This window comes from Camellia sinensis, chromosome 9, assembly GCF_055761805.1.
Source record: "Camellia sinensis isolate YWXY chromosome 9, ASM5576180v1, whole genome shotgun sequence".
NCBI lineage: Eukaryota > Viridiplantae > Streptophyta > Magnoliopsida > Ericales > Theaceae > Camellia > Camellia sinensis.
The window spans coordinates 43,911,728-43,935,604 of NC_138969.1; the positions used below are offsets into that span (position 1 = coordinate 43,911,728).

Here is a 23,877-nt window from a genome sequence, read left to right on the forward strand (position 1 = left end):
ATTAAATGTTATTTTTAATGCCATAAATGTTTTTATTGTGAAAAATGGAGTCCAGCAGTACAAAAATCGAACCAGAAAACACCCTGGAAGGCAGAGCGTGGGCCTCACGCGCCACCTGCCGCCGTGGGAGGCATCCACGCACTCCACGTGCTGCCACGTGCTCTCACGCGCCTCCACGCGCGCGCTGTTCCGCGCTTTCCACGCGCGCGCCGCGTGCTGAGCCGCGCGCCGAGCCGCCAGCCAAGCCGCGTTATGAGCCGCGCCGTTTTTTCCTCCGCTGGCTTGTCTGCTGATGTAAGGGTCTGTTTGTTTTTTTTTTTAAATTCAGAATTACGTTAAATGGTCATAATTAATTCGTTATAGCTTTGTTTTAAACGTGGTTAGTACCGTTAGACTCAAAATTATATTTTCTATCTTTCGTAAAATTTTGAAAATTTTATGAAAATAAAAAGTATTTTTCCTGTGATTATAATTCATTATTTATGCTTTAAAATGCTTCTGGTATTGCATAAATTATTTTCTGGGATTGAATTTTTTATTGTAGACTTCTGAAATGTTTTACTATTTACTGGAATAATTTTTTTAGTTTATCAGATTCTGAAATTTTTTATTTCTAATTTAATGTGTGTTTATTAGTTAATTAGGATTCCAGAAAATTTCAGAAAAATTCCAGAAAATTTCAGAAGTGATACAGTTTCTATTATGGCATAATTTGAATATTAAATACACCATATTATTTTTTTTTAGGGTTTGTAATATGTTGTGATTAGAATAGCATGATTAATTGTTTTTTATTTTAATTCTGTTATTATATGTAACATAGCATGTATTGATTGTGAATCTACATTATGATGCTATTGTATGGAATTAGAATTTTTTTATCATGCTTTTAGACATGCCATAGTCAGTGGGAGGTTATTCGGTTGAGAGAAATTTTTGAAGATTAACTCCCGAAAACTAATATTTTGCGCATAAATTAAATTAAATTTTAGATAATTGTCACCTATGGCGCAAGAGATGATTACGAGCATAGAGGATTTTTGATCTTGCGACTTGTGTAATATTGTCACTATTTAATTTAGATTTTTGTGGTAAAATTATATTATGCTAATCAAATTTATCCCAATGCGAATTTCTCTCTAAATTGACTTAGCTTATGGAAGTTAATTGGTTGACCTAGACTTAGTAAAGATGTTCAAATGTGAACAATGTAATCCCATTCTTTAGATGAGCAAAAGTCTTGGAGACTTTAGGTCAAGTCTTAATTGAGCCAAAGTAAGGAAACATGACTCAAAGTCGTCGTGGTTTTGTTGCCTTGTTTGGCATAATAAAAACTAATGTGTGCGCTATGGTTAGCGGCACGCTACGTAGTTTTGGTTGGCGAGTTTTGGAGTTATGAAATTAGTAAGTCCTCAATGGATCTGTATATGATCTTGACTATTGAGCTGCGCGGATTGACTTTGTAATTTGACTTGTAAATAATGTTACATCATTAGATGAAGTAACATTCAAGAGTCACGTCATCCAAGAAATGCGAGCTTAAATAAATTAGTCATTAAGTGTAAGACGAGTAGCCAGTATGAGCAGTGTTTTGCTCTCTACCCAATTATTGGGAGTGGATGGAGCAAACTTTCATGCACTATAATAGTGTGCGTTGAATTAACACTAAGTGAAAAGATTAGCGCTTAGAAGCTACAAAATCTATTAACATTATGTGAAAAGATTAGCACTTAGAAGCTGCAAAATTTATTAACACTAAATGAAAAGATTAGCGCTTAGTGGCTGCAAAATCTATTAGCATTGCCAACTTGTCTAAGACTGGACACTTACTGTTTCCACACTTGAGTGTGAGACATGAGGAGGGGCTTCTTTGTATGATTCCTTAGCTAGGCTAACGTTTTTGAATGACGTTTACTACTAAGCGCAAACGTTGCAACATAATAATGAAAAGGTCAAGGCTGACAAGGTTGTTATGACTCTAAGAATTTGACGCATGGCTCGTGAGAGTATTGTGTCGAATTAGACTCTTTAGCCTAATTCGCGCTTAAGTTACTTCAGGAGCTGTCATAGTTGATAGCTTATTCTCTTCTTCTTGTGGATAGTAGAATTAATTGCAAGTAACTATGAAGCGAGAAATAGATATGGCAAGAGGAGTATCGTCATCTTTCAACTAGATGCAGTAAAGTGTATGGACAATAAAATTGACTTGAAGGTGCAGGGGATTAGCACTTACTAGTTAAATTTGTGACTTAGGCGCACTTGATATCTCCATGACATCCTTTTATGATCTAGTGAATATGAATTAGTCGTGAGTCATTACCTAGTTGAACCTAAACCTTTAAAACTTGTCTTTGAGAACTCACACATTAAGATGATTGGAATTAGTTTATGACATTGGTCATGAACCAGTGGCTTATTATACTTAATCACATTAATGAGATGATGACACGATGGTTTGAGTTGGCCTTCTCGGGCCCACTCGCTTATGACATCCTGCTCTCATGTGAATGTGTAACTTTGTTCGCAATGGGTGCGCACAAGTAAGTAAGAAAGCCGTAGAAGGTCATTTGTTTTGGCGCATTTAGTCCACTATGATATTTGTGACTAGATATGTGTAAGGGTATGATAGCTAAGCCTCAATCTCGACACATTTATAGATTACGATATGCATCTGAGTCAAGACTATTTGATCTCCCATAAGTCAAAAGTTTTGAGATGATTTTTGACATAGCACATATGAGGTTGAGATCAATGAGATAATAGCTTTCGTGCCTTTAGTTTTGACCAAGGTGGCGAGTATCTATTTGAGTTATTTTAGAAAACTCTGTGAAGAGAGATAGATGCTTAGAAAATTGATTATTCCTAGTACTCAACAACACAATGGTGTAGTGGAGATAAGGAATTAAATATTGTTAATGTTAGGTGGATAATGGCGCAAAATGTTTCCCAATTGGGAATTGCACTAGTTTGTTGCCTATATCCCTAACTAAGTGCCCTTCATATCAGATTTTACACTCCATTTGAGTAATGGGTTAGCGGAGAGCCATCTATGGGCGATCTGTAACCGTTAAGCAGCTTATCTTTATTTTACTTCTCATAAGATTGCGACGTTAAGACCTAGGGTTCTATAGCGCATTATTGTATGCTGTCTTGTAAATACAAAGGGTCGTGTGGCGCATTATTGTATGCGGTCATGCAAACCCTCCGGGTCATGTGCATATAGGTAAGCAGCTTTGTGGTAGTGTAACTAAGTCACATAAAGTTTTATTAGTAAAGGTGACGTGAATAGAGTTTTTGGAACTCTATAAGATAGAGAATTCTAAGCATAGCGCTCTATGTAGCCTAGTTGAGAATGGAGAGAAATTTCCAATATCCTAGGGACAGTGGAAGCGATGTGCCTACTAATGGATTACTCCATTAGAGAAGAATACCCCTACATTCTTAGTTGCGTGGTAGCGAATGTGAAAATTTTCCACGTCATTACTGGGTGATTGAGAAGGAAACATTCATGATTGCTCCGCAAGATGATAAAGAGCCCAGGATAATGCCTAAGGCTTTAGTCCCTTATTTTTAGAAAGTAGATCAATGTTGCGCAGTTTAAGACAAAGTCTTTGAGGATTAACCTTTTTTATAATTTGGTTGACTTTCCATTATGACGCAAAACTGTTATAAAGTTATGCGTAATTTGGATAGTCATTGTTGAGGCATAAGGCTCGCTAGATACCGAAAAGTCGCACTATTGAGGAAAGTGTAGATCATGAGAAGACTTCCTCCTGGGGAGTGAGGTTATTTTGACTTAGGCTATGATTGACATAAGTTCGGAACATTGATTTGTGGACATTGTGACCCAACTTTCTCATTAGAGAATTGGATAAGTAGATCCATAGGGATTTACCTTCTGCTTTTATGGTGAAAAGTTAGGAGCGCAAAAAGGTTGCTAGTTCCAATAAATCTTTTACAGCCTAAAATAATTATCCAAATAGTGGTTCTTAAATTTCGTCAAGCCATGATAGGCCAACGATGATCGATGAAGACCACTGAGGCATGATCAATGGTCCAAAAGAAGTTTTTCCTTACTTAGTCATTATGAGCCAGGAATTTATAAGGTTGTCGCCACCTAGGGTGGGCAGTCCTCTATTTTAGATATGATGGACATGGGTGATGTAATTTATATGCTCGGATGTACGATCTTTAGGGATTGCTTTGGGAGAATTCATGTTTTGTCTTCAATGACTTACATAAGGAATATCCTAGAACGATTCTTGATGCAAAATTGCAAACCCATTAACTTACCTATCGGTAAAAGCCAGAGCCTTAACTATTGAGTGAATCCTCGGATTATCTTTGGGAGAAACAGATGACCTATATTCCTTGATCTTTTCTTTGTTATGGGAGCCTAAAGTACGCTATGTGGGCGTATTCGGCATGACAAGTGTTATCTTTGGTAAATGGTCAACTGAGTTGTTTAGACATTGACCTTGCTCATTAGACTGTGGATAAAATGCTTTACTAGTAGTATATTAATTTGCTCCTTGTAAGATTCAATGCGCTAGTTGGGCGCATCTGTGCTAGTTAGGCGCATTAAGAATGAACACAAATTGGTCACCAAAATATCTTTAAAGAGATTATTGCGCAAGAGATAGTGATCTTAAATTACTTCATGTGAGGCGCACATGGTGGATTCCGTTGTATATACTTATCGCAAGAGGTGCTGATAAGGCTTATGTTTGGAATCTATAATTGCGCAAGTTGTGGTCTTTTTTTTTTTTTAAATCGATCACTTATTTTGAGATGATGGGATGTTGACACTATTATGGTTTGTGTCATAATAATTAGCAGATGATGATGTCAGCAGGCAAGATTGACTCACTCACACGAGTAATCGCCCTTGGCGCTTGGGAGCGAGCAAGGATGAGACTAGTGATATTTTTATATGGAGCCAAGAGAGGCTTAAATAATCCACTATATATGTCGCCTTGGTTACAACTAAGATGAGGTCGTGTTAAGGATCAAACATGGATATTAGTACCCACTTTCCATGTTGTGCCTGTTATGATTAGCCAGATGCGAGATCTCATTTGGCACCTAGAAGGCGAGCAAATAGAGAATTCGGGTTAGCGCTAGAAAGCGACTAGACTTATATCTGTACGGTGTATCGAAGATGACGTCACTCTTTTGGAAGAGTTACTCCACCATAACATGTATTCATACTATATGTGCTTGGCGACTGAGTAATGAGGTGAGAGAATGGATCCCTATTTCCTCACCGTGTGAGTCTTACGTGTCATTATTGATATGACTTTCATTTATGTACCCTTTTGTGACTTTTGGCTATGTCATAAGGTAAGGGGTTGATGTTCTGCTACTTTGGTATGTTGCCTGCTGTCATGTATGATTCGGCCTTAAGGGACATCACTGAGAAAGCGGTCAATCCTAAACTAAATGGCATGAGGGCAAAGGGAAGATCATCTAGTATTACACCACTGTTGTATATTCACTGCCGGCAACTCACATCGCTCTGTATGAGAAGTAGATTGAGTGTGAATATATTGCAAGAATTGAGAGGGTCAAACATGCTCTTTTGAGGGATTAGAGATATTTTTTGGACCGGTGTAATTAGATGGGTCTGGGGTATATGAGACACTATTTCTGTTCTTTTTGGGTTGATGTCTCTATGCTGGCTCATTTTGAGTTTCTAATATAGAGCTCCCACATGCAGGTGTTTTCAGCAGTCGCACGGTGCATTAGCTAGTATGAGATTGTTCTTTTTTGGGGAGATTGAGATAAGAGATGTGGTAGTATCATGCCAACTCATGTGTGAGTGGGAGATGTTAGAAATTGGGCGCCCATGTGGCATGACCCTTTGAACCTGAACCTTTTGAACCTTATCCATATAAGTTTGAATTTAAATTCAAAACTTATTTGGATAACCATTCAGGATATCTATATCTATCATATCAATAGATATGGATAAATGGATAGATTGATATATATGTGGTTATATATCAGATTATATGGTTAATCTATGAGATACGTATATCAGATATACGTTATGTGGTTTTTACCCATAACCATTTTTCTCATACTCTCTCTCTGACTCTCTCCCATAAAACAACGATCAAGTCATTTTGCACTGTGACTTGTGTGGGTGATACTCATTTTGTAGTATCACTCCACTGCTGGGTTCGTTGTTCAGAGTTTGGAAGCACGTGATATACCCACGAGGTTCTTCGCTACAAGGTATGATTCTGATATTTTATCCGCTGCGTTATTATGCCTTTTGATTTACAAGTCTAAAAGAAATATAAAAATACTTGTAATTTATACAATAAAATTATGACAAATTATAAATAAATCTCTTGAGTTTTTTGTTTAAAATATAAATTACCCCTTATGATTTAGAAAATTACAAATACCCCATTGTTAGAATTTTTTATTTAACAGAATTAATTAAAAAAAATAAAATTCATAATTGCTTTCCTCTACAATAATAAAATTACCTAAATTATTAATTGAAACATATTTTTAACATCATTAAAAACTGTTAATTGACTTGATGATTTATTAATAAAAGGGACGATTTGTTATGAAATTAGAAACCTTAGGGGTGGAATGTAATTTCCAAAACCACAGGGACGATTTATATTTTAATCAAATCTCAGGAGATATATTTGTAATTTACCCATAAAAATTACTTATGCTTTAATCTTTTAAAATAAATTTTTAGCAGATAATGCATTTTAGTACACAAATCACAAAGATAATGTATTTATTTTTAAATGTTAAAGGGATAAATCAAAATGGAATAAACCACATGAATGTAAAGTAAAAAATAATAGTTAAAGAATATTTAAATAGGCACTTAGGCCATAAATTTCTTTATTGCGCAAATTATCAGCAAATTCTCTTTAAAAGATGTATGGCCTATTTAGTTTCACAACCTTTTATTTATACCCAAAAGTCTTGTAGCGTTTTTCTTTTCTTCTACCTTTGTTTTTCTCTCTTTATCTTCCAGATTTTCAGTGACTGGCGACCACATCTTGCTTCTTCCTTTTCTTTTTCTAACATATAGTCACGGACAATCGACGACCACAATCAATGGGGGTTCATCGGCAACCACCAACCACCGACTCCTTGTTTTACCCTTATCGACGATGAAGGAAGTGAGTTTTCAGTGAAGAAGATGAGTAGATCTACTCAAATCTGATGTAGATCTACTCATATCTACATCAGACTAAACAAAAAATAATTATCGAAGTATAATCCTCTCTTTATATCCGTCTCTATCCTTTGATCTCTCAATTTTTCTACATTTTCTCTACTACATACTTCTCTTTTCTTGTTTTAATCGAGAAAATTTTCAAATTCTAAACAAATTGTTTTCGAGTTTTAGTTACAGGCGATGAAAATTGTAAAATTTTACAATTTTAATTTTTTTGGTACTAAACTGAATCATGTTTTAAAATTGTAAAATTTTACAATTTTATAATATTCTTTAGAATTGTAAAATTTTACAGTTTCATAACATGCTTTTCAGTTTGATTAATAAGGACAAATGTTTTATAGATTTTTGCTTTGAAACTGTAACATTTTACAATTTCAAAACTTGCTTTTTAGTTTGATTAATATTGGAGATTATTTGCTTAAACCCTACAAAAATTAAAAAATAACATATGTTGTTTTTTCATTACTGTTGTTTGTTGTTATGACATTTTTTTCTCCTCAGTTTATTAATGATTACCACATTTATATTTTTTTACTCTAATTTCTCTATGTAATTTTTTTTAGCAATATTCTAGACATTTTGGTAAATCTCTGACGATATTCTTAATATCCAGCGAACATTCTAAACATTTTGGCGATTTCCAGTGATATTCAGAAGACTCCAATGATACTCCAGCGACTTTTCAGTGATATTGAACATTCCGACAAGTCTCTATTGACCATCTGACGGAAGTCTGATGGTGATGGGATGTAGCAGTGTCTATAAATTAATTTTTTTTTAAAAGAATTTTTTAGTAACAATTAAAAATATATAGGACTAATTAGTGTAAGTGTTTTGTTTTGGAATTAGATGGGTTTTGAACTTTGTATATGGGACTTACCGGTAAGTTCTCCAAATTTATTTCTTAATCTTTTTGGTAATTAGGCCAAAACTCTAATCTCTTTGGGTCAAAATGATACAATTTGTTCATAATGACAACTATTAGTTGAAATCAACATATTTGTCTATCTTTTGACATTACTCTATCTTTTGAAATCATCTAATTTTTTCTATCTATTGAAATTCACCAAATCTATTTTCCTATCTGTTGAAATGTGACACGCGTTACTCTTTTAACACGCTACATGTTGAATATTACTCATTTCTCTACCTCATCACCACCATTTGTTGTCGCCGGTGACTTTTTCGGCATATCCTTATTACTAAATAAAATTTTATCGTGGATCTAATACCTTATATCCTGTTTGGATTGGACTTTTCACTAATTTTCTCTATTTAAATAGAGTAAAAAAGAATATAGAGCACTATTAAAAAGTTAAAATTTTATTTTGATGACGAATCACACAAAAAGATAAAAATATACTAATTAAAGCAATAAGATAAAATATTATATCAAAATCATAATCATTTTACTTTTTCTTTCACAACAATCGCATCCAAACCAAAAAAAAAAAAACCAAAAGTTCTTTTCAAATGGAACTAATTTAGCTAAGCTAAATTAGTAAAAAAGCCAAAAAATAGAGGCTTCATTTGAGAAGAATGAGTTGGGTGGGTTTGGGGTTATTTTAGTTACAAAAAGACAAAATAGGCTTTTTAGCTCAATAAGACAACATCACATCTAATCCATAATCATTACATTATTTCTCTCACAAAAAGTCAAAAAGATCAAAAAAAACTCTTCTTAAATGAGACTTTTTAGTCCCAAGCTTAAATAATCAAAAAAATTTAAAAGTTAACTCACTTTCCAAACAAATCCAGACTAAATTAACTCTTTCTAAATGAAGGCTAATACTGATGTTTGTTGGTGTATCCTAGGGTTAGGGATGTGGGGAAAAAAAAAAAAATTAATCTGACTCAAATCATAGCATTTGTTTGATTTTCTCAAACAATTTTGTTCCATTTTTTAAAATAAATAAACCGTACTTCATGATTCAACCTATGATTTCATACTTATTGTTCGGATGTGGAATCGAACCAGACCCACCATAGACACTCAATCAAGTCGTACAAGTCGAGCGAGTTGTTCTTTTAATCATCTACATCCACAAATATAACAGAAATGCTTTAGACCACTAATTAGTGGTGGCTCTAATAATGTAGCAGTGGGTCTCATTCACTGTCACAGTGTGTTTGTGTCTTATTTTTTATTTTTTGTGTTTTTTTCAATTGCTACCTTACTAGTGGTGGAATTATTGATAACAAATTAGTGATCTATAGCATCGCTCCTAATTCTTATCTAGTGATAAAATTAGTCATAAATGATCAAGTAAATAATTATTGTTAAAAAATGATGACTTATAGTTGGATGTTTTTGACAAGTAGTGAATAATAGTTTGTGATTATATTGTGGACGATAATAAATTTTTAAAAATCATGATTTCAAATCAAATCGCATTTTGACTATGTTCGAATAAATTTTTTGGGATAAAATAGTCACAAAAAGATAAAATAAATTAAAAAATTAATAAAACAAATGTTACATCTAAATCATAATTATTTCATTTTTTCTCTCACAAAAAATTAAAATTCAAAAATTTTATCCTAAACGAAACTTTTTAGCCTTAGGCTAAAGCCAAAAAATCAAAAAATCAACCCACAAATTTATAAATTTGATTCTAAAATTGTTTACAAATTTATAGAATTATAAATAATAATTTATTCTTGATTTTTTCTTAGATTGAATTAAACTAAACCATGCTCATCCTTAGTATGATCACTAAAGCCAAATATAAAGATAATTATATTTTATTTTTTGTTTTCATTATGCAATAGTACAACCAATTCCAATAATAGATTGAATCACATTTATGTAATAAATATACTTAATTAGAATGAAAATGATAAAAATCACTTTATTTAGTTATTTTGAGATCCACCTCAATTTTTGGCACCTTCAATTTTTTAGTTAGATGGCTTTTGCACCTTCAATTTTAGAGGTTGTTTGGCATCCCCTACTTTGGCATATCTTTTTATCTTTTCATATTATTTGGTTTACATCACCTCTGATTTTAAAACATATCACATTTCTCTCACTTTGTACATCTTTTCATAAAAAATTAAAAAGTATACTTATTTAAATAATTTCAAACAACCCATTAATCATTACTTGATACTTGTAGCTAATATTTTTTTCTTAATTTAAATTTAGGCTTGTTTGAGGAGTAGTTAGTTAATATAAAAAAAAGTCAAAAAATCACTGTAGGGTATCATATTATTCTTTTTATTTTTTATATATTAAAAAAATGAATGAAACTAATTTTAAATCACTATAAAAACTTAAAAAATTAATTTTAAAACCAACATCAGTGAGTGAAATTATTTTTGATTGATGTTGCAACAAATATAACATTCAATTTGTTTAGTTTAGATTTTTAGGATTCACTTTTCAAAAAATTGAATTTTTTTTTTAATTTTTATTTTTTACTTTCACTGAATTTTTTAAAATTTTAAGTAATTTTTATATACACTTAACATAAATACACTTAAAAAGTATAATATTTGTCAATTTTTTTAAAAAAATTCACTAAATCCAAAAATATAAAAAACAATACAAGAAATTAACATATTTTTCATGTTCTTGTATATTTATTAATTTTTTAAAATATTTTTTTTAAAATATTTTTTATAGATATATCGAAGTAAGATATATCTAAAAAAATACAAAAAAATTATTTAAAATTTTAAAAATATTCATTAAAAATAAAAAAAATAAAAAATTTAATTCCTACAAAAATTAAATCCAAAAAATTGAAACACTGTAGAAAAGACGGCCGGCTCTAACGAGTGAGGACATCACTGAGGTGGGACCCGGGAAGACAGATCTGTGTATCTTTTTTTTCTCTGGCCGCTGACGTTGGTAGTCGTTGCAGGTGTGGACAGCTGTTAAAATGTTTGATACCTTTTTCAGGGTACCCTATCAAGGGGGAACTTGACTTGGCAATGCATTTACTTGACCTTTCCCCCATCAACAACGGGAAAAATTATTCTGTAAGACCTTGTTTGACCCGTGTTGTATTAGCACATTTTTTTTATTTTTTAGCTTATAATATTATTTTTATTAAAAAATATAGGGCAAATTACAAACACCCCTTCGAGGTTTGGTGAAAATATATATTCCCCCTGAGGTTTGAGAAATTACATCTCGCCCCCTGAGGTTTATATTTTCATAACAAATTACCCCCTGAGGTTTTTATTTTCATACAGATTCCCCCCTAATTTGTTATGCAAATTTGACCTCCAGGGGGCAATTTGTAATTTCTCAAATCTCAGGGGGAATTTGTATTTTCACTATACCTCGAGGGGGTGTTTGTAATTTGCCCAAAAATATACTTATGTAACACTTTTTAAACAATTTTTAAGAGACGTTTTGAGAAGGAGATTAAAAGCTACTTTTTAATTTTTTTTTATTTTTTTGTGAAAGAAGGAAGTTGATTAAAAGTTGAGAAGTGGCTGCCACTTCCCAAAATAACCCTAAGTTTGGTACACCATATCATCATTTTAATGTTATTATATGTTAAACTAATTAAAAAAAATTTAAAAAATAGTAATTATCAGTAGAATTTTTATAAGGGTTGAGACTGTTTTCCGTCCAAATCTAAGACAGTCCACTCTAGTTTGGCCTATTAGACCCACTTTTGGACCCTTTTTCAATAATCAAAATCGTTCACATTTTAGAATTTGTTTAGTACATTATTTTTGTAAAAAATCACGTCGATTAGATTATAGATAACAGATACTATGTATTTGGATCACTTTTGTCGGCAAAAAAATAGACAGTCAGAAAATTAACGGTTCATAAAATGTGATCCAAATGCATAGTATCTGTTATCCGATCGACGTAATTTTTTACAGGGATAATGTACTTAACAAACCTTAAAATGTGAAGGGTTCGAATTATCAAAAAGAGATCCAAAAATAGGCCCAATAAGCCAAACTGGACCCTCCAATCCACTCTGGACCGGAGGCAACCCAACTTTTTTATAATCTCTCCCTACGTTATAATTTTTTTATTTTATTTTATATATTATGGTTTATTTTGGTAATTAGATTAAAAGTTAATTTTTTTATTTCTTAACTTTTTAAAATCATATCACTTCTTTTTTTTATATATATATATTTTAAAAAAATTTAAGAAATTTAAAAAATTAATTTTTAACCTACTTTTTAAAATAAGCCTATATTATTTTCATTAGTCTGGCACATTGTTGTTGATCTGAGATGCCGGACTCATCTAATAACTCATCCATCAACTTCCCGGACGGAGGATAAATTTGTTTGGCATGCAAATAAAGATTTTTTTTTTTTTCTTTTGGACAATTACAAAAAAAAAAAAATTAAATTTTAGCTTTCTAACAAAATATTTTTTTTTCTTTTTTATGTAGTCAATTTAAATAATATTTATTTATTTATTTTTAATTTAATTTTTGCAAATTTTTGTTAAGTAAACTTAGAAAAAGAGTATTTAGTCACTAAACTCAATGTATCATAAAATATTTAAAATACATTTTTTATTGAGTTTAATGGCTAACACTCATTTTTTCATAATGATTTAAATTGAAAACAAAAAAAAAATTTAGCATTAAAATTAAAAATTTAGAATATATTTTGTTATAAGGACTCAATTTTTTTATTATTTTTTTTTTGGGGGGGGGGGTTTGGTAATTTATCATCTTTCTTCTTTTTTTTTAATATTTTTTAAATTTTTATCACCAAATTTTTTCAGTAAATAGTGTAGAAATTTTTTTTAAAATTTTAATTCAATTTTTTTTAAAAAAAAATTCACTAAAGACGTGATACCCATATGAACTGATGGTCCAAATTTATTTGTAGTATGGAATGATTTTTCAGTAAAAATACATAATCAAACAAGACATATAGTGTAATTTTTTCACATATCAGGAGAAATTTGTACTAAAAGTAAATCACAAAATATGAGTCACTCTATTTGGTTTAGTTTTTTGGGGAAAAAAAAAATTTATTTTTTGTATTTTTTAAAGAAAATTTATAATTTAGTATAATTTCAAAAAATTAATTACAAATACATTGAAATCCTTATGTTTTTAAATATTATAATCGATAAAGTTTACCATTAATTTGTAATTATTTTTTTCACAATTAAACGGATCTATAATTTTCTCCTTTTTTGTATATATATATCTTCAGTGAACTTTTTTTTTTTATATTTTAATTAATTTTTTTAATATTTTAGATTTACTTAATCTTGATGCATTTAAAAAGTAACATAATTGTCAAAAAAATCTACAAGAAAATTACTAAATAAAAAAATGTACTTTTGTATTTTTTTTCCCATATGTAGTGAATTTGAAAAAAAATCACAAATTTCTTACTTTTTTAAGTGCATTTACATTAGGTATATCTAAAATGTTACAGAATAATTAAAATATTAAAAAATTATTAAAAACAAAAAGAATACAAATTTCAAAAAACTAAACCAAAGAGGGTAAGTCTAATTTGTGTTGTTGTTTGTTGGAAAATTTACCTATAAATCTTGTCTTGAAGAATTGTGATCCATTTAATCGTAAAAAAAAATTATAGATCAATTAGGTTCATTGATTTTGGAAAAATAAATTTAATGTATTATTTGAAAAAGTAGATTTACGATTATACGCTTATTTCTATTATTTTCTTTTTTCCTTTTATGCTAGAAATGTAAGGTAACACAGTGTATGGTAATCAAATTTGGGATGAATTTTTATATGAATTTTTTTTTATTTGAAAAACATTTCAAAAAGAGTACAAAAATGGCTTGAAATATGAGATTCTTTAAATATTCTAAAAGGATGTGCGATTTTTCAAATATTTCAAAAAAAGTACAGAAACTATTTACTAAATTTTGGGTAAATGTATAATTTTAAACTGTAATACTCTAATATAACACTCAAACGTAACACTTTTAAAAAAAAATTAATTTAACACTTTAATGTAACACACAAAAAAATTTCTTAGTGTACTTTTCCCTAACGTAACACTCCAAAAAAACTCCTTAGTATAACATTATAATATAACACACAAAAGGACTCTTTAGTGTCACACTCTAATATAAGACACAAAAAAAAAATTTAGTGTATTTTTCTCAAACGTAATACTCTAATATAACACTAATTCCAATATAACACTAATTCTTCAAACCATTCCAAAAGGAGTATAAAAATTCCTTAATAAGTTTTGAATAAATATATAATTTCAAACTGTAAGTGTCACGTTTGAAAAAAATATACTAAGCGTGTGTTTGGGAAGGCCTCTTCAGGCTATATGAGCCACATACGACAAAAGAGCCTTATTTAGCCACATGATGCCAAAAATGCTTGCTAGGGTTTGAGAGGAACCCTTCTACGGGTAAATTGACCAAATTACCCTCACATCTCCTTCTGACTCATTTCGAAAAAACGCCTCACCACACACACACAACAGAACCGTCTTAGGGCACAAAAGAAGCGAACGAGGCGATCTCTTCCAACCAGCGGCGACGACATCAAAATACGACTTCGCAGAGGCGATCGGCACCGGAGTACGCATCTGGCGGCAGAGAACAAGAATGAACCCTTTGTGATACACCACCGATTAACTGGTAACTCTTCCAAACCCTTCTGATTTCGTAGATCTGTGTGAGTGTGTGTTGCCTCTGCTTAGGGTTCATGTCTACAATCCTTTTCTCTGCATACAAGGTTACGATTTGAAAAAATTTGTATGGAGATTTGGGGACTCTCTGTTTTAAAAAATTTTCAAATTTTTTGAGTTCAAGCTGGGTTCATTACAATTTGGGTTCATTACCGACCTGTTGAAGTGCATTTTGTTTTGCTTGGGTTCACATATTTTGGGTACAGATATATATATACATATATCTGTTCTTATATATGAATTTATATTTCTGTGAGTAATGAGGGCCGGTATACGTTCATAGGTGGTTGAGATCCGTTAAACATGAAAGTTCTTCCTCTCTGATTTTTGGTTTTGCAATGATCATTAAATGTATGGAAAATTTCAGCTAAAAATTCAGAATGTTAGGAATTCATTAGGTGAATGAAATATTTACACATTGCTCCAGAGCTAACTCCTTACCCATTTTCCAAATCAATCCTCAACATAACTCTGTGAAGAAGGCCGTGTTATGGTTAATGCATATCTGATTCTGCTAAAACACTCTGACGAAACACTCTGATTATTGTCAATGCATTTCGAATGTTACGAATTCAGTACCTGAATGAATTCTTATTTATCAAATTCATGTATACATAAATTCCACAGCTAGCCTCTACCCAGTTACTGTTCGTATTGTGAATGACCACTACGAATGCATGTCTGATTCTGTGAAATACCTATTGACTTGTCATGAAACCACGAGTTTATGTTACGGAATTTTATTACCAAACAAGTATGTCCATTTTTCATGTGCATGTCAATTATGTTATACTTTCATCTCCAATGTGTTTAAAATTAAGTTCAATCTTGCATGTTATATATATTTTTTCAGTATTGTCAAACACTTGAGTCAAACAACTGACAATAATAAAACATATTTTACTAGTATAGTAATAATAATGCGCATAATTATAATAAAATGCCATGGTTACAACATAACTCTGTGCAAGTGCATATGGGTCGGTAACTACTCCTACCAATATACTACTGATTGAAGATACACAATACCCTTATCATAATTCAATGTCCATGATCGGAATCAAAAATTAAATACCGTTTCTCTTTGTACGTTTTGTTGTTGATTCATGTAAATTAATAAAAAACGCCGATTGTTGTCATGGCGTAACATGGCTTCGTTTACCTCTACTGCAACTTCCAATACATGGCCACGAATGTGTGCCTGTGGACATGGCCCCTGTATTGTTAAGATTTCCAGGTCCACCAAAAATCCAGGGCGTGCCTACTTTGCATGTCCCCGCCCTTTGGTGAGTGACCCATTCTTTTAGGTCATAACTGTCCTTCTTTAACAACCCATGAAACTAATAGTTCCATAATTTGCACTCATCAGCCCTGTGTCAGTTGGATTGGTTGGTGCGATGAACCCAGGCGAGATAACCAAGACTATGCGTCACCTAGGGATGAATTTGTCATGCAATTGCGGGCTGATGTCATAGACATTCAACAATCCTTGCGTGTCCTTAAGACCATCGTGTATGTGCTATGCATTGTCGTTGTCGTTTTGTTGTTCCGTATGTAAGCAACGTTACGATGTTTCAGTATGTACAAACATGTTACTATGTTGGTTGTTTATTGGTAAGTATGTACAATAGTATGACTTTAAGCTGCCACGGGCTTCCTCCACTTCAAAACGGTAGACGTATTAATGACTATGATAACTATGTGCACTACTAACCTCCATGGAACCTGTGGTAGTATAAAATTAATGTGCAATGGTTATATGCTGGGTAATTTAGCATCCTATCTCTCTATTTCTTTGTTATTAATGTGTAATGGCTTACGTCTTTGTATATAATAACCGTATGTGTGATGGTAATCTTTTGTAACCGTACATTAGTAATGGCTTCCATACGTACTTCTCCGCGTACCCAATCCAAAAGCAAAGGCATTGTCACTGACAAGTCAAGCAGTCTTGAAGATACACATAATCATTTAAGCCACAAGGCCACATAGGACAGTGCCTCAATCCGAGTTTTCCTACAGTTGATTGCAAATGAGATAACTAAAGGCAATTGCCCATTCCTAGTCCTCAACCAAGCAGGGTACAAGTCCTTGGCACGAAAATTTGGGAGAAAAATAGAAAGAAAACATGGACTCAAACAGTTAAAGAATAAGTACATGCGTTTGAAAAAAGACTGGCAAGCGTGGACAAAGTTGATGGATTCAAGCAAAGGAGTGTCAGGGATAGGGTTTGACTGTGACACCGGTATGTTTCAGGCACCTGAGGAGTGGTGGGACAAGATGGAATCGGTAAGTACATGTACTCTTATGTTTCATATGTGTCATTTACCAGTACATTTTTTGCTTTTGTAGTTAAATTTTAATTAATTATATGAAATGTAACGTCATTATCTTTCATATATCTCTATTTTAACAGATAAACAAGAAGTGTGCCAAGTTTAGGAAAAAAACCTTAGAACATCGTGAGTTGATGGAGACCGTCTTCATGGGGGCATCAGCTACTGGTAAGCACCATTGGACCCCGGGCGAGAAACTTCCTGAAGCTACTGATGACTTATCTGATTCAGTGCACAGTTTGGGAGCCCAGCCATTTACTATTCCGATACCCGCAGGAGTGCAGGACGTGGATTCAGATTCTTCACTGGAGCATGTTCCGATTGAAAAGAGGAAAAAGAGAAAGACGCCATCAAGCAGTGTTTTAAAGGCCAAGAAGGCAACAAGTGGAGCGTCAGTTATTGCGGAAAGCATGAACACTCTGACAGATGTGGTGCGAACGAAGAATCAGCAGGTTACGGTGAGGCACCTCACAGGCAACGAATCGCTGTTTACTATTTCGGAGTGCATGCATCGCCTGACAGGTGTTACATCACTGGTTGGTACGCCGTTATTCCACTTCGCCTCGACACTTATGGATAACGCCGATTTGCGGGAGGTGATGATGTGCCAGCCTGATGACGACTCTATCATAGGGTGGCTTACCCAGAAGCAGCTTCAGTGTACTGCGTCGGCGCCTTTCGCAAATCTGTTCGGGGCTCGCCGGATGTGATGTATCGGGGTTACGAGTGTTGAAAATGCCTTTCCTTCTCTTGTATTCTAAAAACTTTTACTTATTAATTTGTTGGCACTGTATTAAAACAGGATGGTTGTGTGTGCATGTTTTTTTTTTTTCTTTGTTTTTGTTTTTTCTTGCTACCTATGGTTTCCAAAACTTGTAGTTCAGTGCATGGGTTGACACAATGGAAGCATGGTTGTGCACGCTTTTTGAGAAATGAATGGGATGCTTCTGTTCAAATTAAATGTATGAATATTTTCGAGAAAGGCAACAACGGATTTGCTTGCTAGCTTTGTGTATGTTTATATTTTGCAAAGTTCGCTGTTAGTTTCATATTTGACGTCAACTTTTGTGGTTGTCACCACTATGGTCCCCCTGTAAATTCAAGTTTAGCAGGTTTACAATTTTTCCATTTTTCATATCATTATGTGTGAAAAATCTACAAGTTTAGCAGTCCTTAAATTACTATCAACATTTCAAATTTTGTAATTGCACATTTTCAAATTTATTGACTCGATGAAGGGGAAGCAAATTGATTGAAACAGTGCGACTCTTGTAGGTTTCGCATCAACGAAGACGTAATGAATCCCTGGGATGGAAGTAACAATGACGGAATAACGGAAATGCTTAATCAAATGGCGGTCCAGGTGCAATAAGAACACAACTGTACATTTCTACAAGCATGCCAGTATGCGACAGAGTGGTACCAAAAACACATGGCTAAAATGCCATGTCGCACTTCTATACTGACCAGGAATGCATGGATATCCGAACTATATGCGGGCCATATGGGCCGATTTGAGGAAAACGTGTCCATGCCGAAGGAAGTTTTTGTCGCCCTATGTCAGACATTAATAAATGATTTTGGGTTACAAGTCCCGCAACGTCCACATGGTTGAGCTATTGAAGAAAGCGTTACAATGTTTATCCATGTGTTGAAAGGGAAGCAAAATCGGGAAATCCAAGAATGGTTCCAACATTCAGGGGAGACTGTGTCTCGGCACGTGCATAACGTATTAACTTCTATGAAGGAGTTCACTGTTGTTCATTGCCGGCCCACATACAATCAGTATCGTATACATCCATACGTGCGGTCTAGACAGAAATACCTACCGTTCAAGGTACTACCGAAATACATTATTCACATATACATAAAGAGTGTTAGTTATTTTGTTTTTATTATTAACTGGACGTGACGTATGGAAAAAACAAAACATTGTATACCCTAATAAGCAACAAAATAATTGGGTTGTTTGCAGGACTGCATTGGCGCAATAGACGGAACACATGTAAGTGCATGGGTTACCGGGCCAGATGCAGCAACATATTTCGGTAGGAAATATTGTCACACGCAAAATATCATGGCCGCAGTCGATTTCGACATGTGTTTCATATTCATTTCGTGCGAATGTGAAGGAAGTATGCATGATAGTCGCATATTCAACGAGATACTAACAAATGACAATGTCCCATTCCCACATCCTGACGAAGGTAACACATGCCGATGGTTGTGGATTTAGTGGGCACAGATATAAATTTTTGGTGTCATACATTGTTGTCATGTCTACAGGGAAATATCATCTTGTCGATTCTGGTTATCCAAATCGAACAGGTTACTTAGCACCATTCAAAGGGCAGCATTACCACCAACAAGAATTTCGACGTATTGCACGGAACAGGACGGCAAACACGCCAAGGGAATTATTTAACAAAGTGCACTCGTCCTTACGCAGTGTGGTGGAACGCACTTTCGGTGCCTGGAAAAATCGATGGAGGTTTATTCGAGACATGCCTCGGTATGACTTTGCAAATGTGCAAGTTCAGTTAGTAGGTGCGTCAATGGCATTACATAATTATATACGGCGCAACACAGGTAACCCAACAACTGTTCACCCAATCTGTGACGAGGAAGAGGCCATGACAATAGTAAATGCCATACCAGAAGTTGAACATGACAAGGATGGTTTAATGGTTGGGGATGAGGACCCACATATGGCATTGGTGCGCCTTCACATATGCGACAAATTATGTTACATGCGTAATAACAGAGTGTTAAGAAATATATAATAGTGGATCTAATTTCCGTAGGGTTGTAACATTACTAATGACACACATGGAACAGACTGTATTGAAATATATTATCATGTACAATATGTATGTGTTTACACAGGGATATACCCCCTTCCACTTGGTGACGTGCCTAACTTTGAAAAACCAAAATTCACAAGATCGTAAAAGAAAATCCATTTTTTAAAAATTAAAAAAAAAAAAGTTAATGTGAGTGAATAAGAAAATGACAAAATCGTAAATTTAAAAAAAAAACGAAAAAAATACTCCCCATTCAAAAACATTTAAAAAAAAATAAAAACATAAATCACCATTCGCCACGTAATTTACAAATAAATGAAACACATAAATAACAACAAAAGTTCTTCTATACCAATAAAAATAAAGAACAAGAACTAATTCATGTAAAAAAAAAAAAAAGACAAAAACATAAATTTAAAATGCTAAAATTTTTTTTTAGCAAAATACGCCAAATCTAAACCCAAAATAAAAAAAATTAAAACTTTAAAAACAATGAAAGAAAAAAACGTCAAATCCACTTTCAAAATAAAAAATTAAAAAAAATTACGAAAACTATGCCAAATCCAAACCCAACAAAAAAAAAAATTAAAAAAAGCAAAATATGCCAACCCGAAACCCAAAATAAAAAAAAATTAAAAAAAAATTAAGCAAAAAACGCCACATCCAAACCCAAAATTAAAATAAAGAAATAAATAAATTAATTAAGCAAAATATGGGAAATCCAAACCCAAAATAAAAAAATAAAAAAAAAACATAAGCCAAAAAGGGCAGTTTGGTAATTTAACAGGATGACACCTCACCAAAAAGTCAAAAAGTCAAAAAATTCAAAAAGTTCTTCCCAAACCAGGCTTTTGAGCCCCAGGCTCAAATAGCCAAAAAAGTCAAAAAGTCAAAAAGTCAACCCATTTCCCAAACGGAAGCTAAGGATTTTTTTTAGTGTTTTTGTGTGTATTACATTGGAGTGTTACGTTTGGAAAAAGTACACTAAAAGGTTTTTTTTTAGTGTTACATTGTTATGTTTAAAAAAAATATATGAAAGAGTTTTTTAATGTGTTACATTGGATTGTTATGTTATTAGAGTGTTTTACGTTTTTGTTCGTAATGTGAGATTTGTTCCGATATGAGAGAAAATCCAAAACTTCTATAGTACAAATTACCTAAATGTGTAATTTTATATTTTGAAAAATCTACTTTTATTATTAAAAAATAAAATCTAAACATGTAAATGACTATCCTTTTGTATAATTTTCACTGTAATGAGACCTTCAAATTTATAAATAAATAAAAAAAAATTAAACAATTTATAATATCATATTTTATGATTTAGGGATACTTCACATTTTTTTTCTTCGTGCTTATCTTTATTACCGCAATTGGTAATCAAATGCGACCTCCTAGGAGGGAGTGGGTTAACTTTTTGATTATTTTAATTTAAATTAAAAAGTTTTATTTCAGATAAATTTTTTATTTTTTTAATTTTTAGGAGAGAGAAATTAAAATGGTTATGATTTATATATAATATTTTATCTTATTAATTTATTTTATTATTTTATGATTATTTTAATCCCAACTTAAGATGCCAAACCCACAGGGTGATATGGCTCCATCATCATGTATACAACATTTGAAAATGCATGCACATTCGCATATACATACATTTAAATACTGTGAAAAAGCAAACCGAAAGATTCCGAGAAAGACAGAGAAAGCGACCCCAAATGCCGGCATATGACCCACGCCTTTATAGGGTAATCGTACATCTCATTAAACGTGGTGCTCTAAAATACTATTAATAAGTTGGTAAGTATTTAAAATAAAAAATAAAAAATAAGACACAAGCAGTGGGCCCATTCATTACCACATCACTAGTGGTGCTTTTAGAGCATCACTTTTAGTGGTCTCAAACATTATTACACCTTTAAATTCCAAGTCTGCTCCTCCCCTAATAAATAAATCAAATAAATCTATAAATCAAATAAAAATTTCAAACCTCTCAATTGAATTGAATAAATATATTTTTGTAAATTTGAATTATAAAATAATAATTTTAAATAATCAAATCTGAATTCTCAAAAATATGTTGGACAGCCAGTAATCCCATCCATAAAGATAAAAGAGTATTGTGCAACGTTTTGTTTTACCAAATTACCAGTTTTACAGGGCGCGTGGAGATCAAAATCACGTAAGATAATAAGGGCTTGTTTAAGAATAAATTGTTTTAATAATTTTTTAATTTTTTTTATTAAATGATGTGTTAAAAAAATAAAAAGAATGATGTGATAACTTAATTTGTTTGACAACTTTTAATTTTAATTAAAAAGTTGAAAAATTATTATAAGTTACTAAAATTAAATAAATGAGTAATGATACATCTTCTAATTTTAAAATTTTAATTAAGCTCTAATGATGTGATAAGAAAGGAAAAAAAATTAAAACATCACATCAATAGGTGATATCCACTCCTGAAACTTATTTAGAACTCTTATTTTAGAGCTCTCAAACATTTTACTTAAATAAATTAAGGGTGAATTACACTTTGCCCCCTCTAAAGTTTCACTCATTTTCCACTTTCACCCTTTAAGTTTAATTTTTCTCACTTTGACTTTTCATGTTTGCAATCCTTCCCACTTTGACCCTTTAAATTTAATTTTTTCTACTTTGGCCTTTCATATTTATAATCCATCCCACTTTGTCCCTTTATATTTGCAATCATTTCCACTTTATTCTTGGACTAACTTTCATCAAAAAAATTAACAGAATCTGCCACATCACTAATATATCAACTCTATGTGTGATGTAAAAAATTCATTAAAAATGCAAACAAATAAAAAATAGAAAACAAAAAAACTAGAATTTTTTTTAGTCTTTAGTGATTTTTTTTTAAAATTTATTCATAAACATTATTACATTATAGATGTATCTAGATTAGATATAGCTAAACAAATAAAAACAAATTTAACTAAAAAAAGGAAAATTTTTTTTTACTAAAGACGAAAAAAATGAAAATATACTGATTCAAACACCTGTATTGTCAATTATGAAATGAAAATTTTATTATCATTTTTTTTCATCTTTAGTGAACTTTTTTTTTTCTTTTAGTTAAATTTATTTTTATTTTTCTAGCTGCATCTATAATATAATAATATTTATAAATAAATTTAAATTTTTTTTATTAAAGACTAAAAAAAAATTAAATTTGAATTTTTAATTTTTAATTTTTTGTATCTTTAATAAATTTTTTACATAACATATGGAGTTAATGTGTTAATGATGTGACAAATTCTGTTATTTTTTTGAATATAAATTAGTCTAGGAGTAAAGTGAAAAGGATTGTAAAAGGCCAAAGTGAAAGAGATTATAAACATAAAGGGTCAAAATGGAAAAAATCAAATTTAGAGAGCCAAAATGTTACATAACATATGAAGTTAATGGGTTAGTAATGAGATAAATTATGTTACTTTTTTGGATAGAAATTAGTCTAGGAGTAAAGTGAGAAGGAATGCAAACATAAAGGGTCAAAATGAAAAAAATCCAATTTAAAAGACCAAAGTGAAAAAGATTGCAAATAAGAAAGATTGTAAATATAAAAAGTTAAAATGAAAAAAATCAAACTTAGGCCTTGTTTGGGAACCATCTTTTTTAATCAAAAAGTCAAAAAAAATTAGCCAAAAAGCTAACAACCCATATCAAAAAGTCAAAGATTCTATTTTCTCTTTATTTTTTGCACATCTTTTTGTAAAAAGTCAAAAAATTATCCCAAACATACTATTTTTTTTAGCTCATATTTTAACTAAATAGTCAAAAAAATTACTAAATTAACCTGTTCACAGTCGAGGCCTTAAATGAGTGAAACTTTAAGGGGCAAACTGTAAAT

General features: G+C 31.9%; 1 protein-coding gene across 1 annotated transcript; it reads left to right on the plus strand.

Moving 5' to 3' along the window:
- Window positions 1-17,020: 17,020 nt before the first annotated feature.
- Window positions 17,021-17,909, plus strand: LOC114257060 (uncharacterized). Its single transcript, XM_082888947.1, has 2 exons — window positions 17,021-17,152; window positions 17,280-17,909. The coding sequence occupies exons 1-2, from the start codon at window positions 17,021-17,023 to the stop codon at window positions 17,907-17,909; spliced, it is 762 nt and encodes a 253-aa protein (XP_082745073.1).
- The last annotated feature ends 5,968 nt before the right edge of the window (window positions 17,910-23,877 follow it).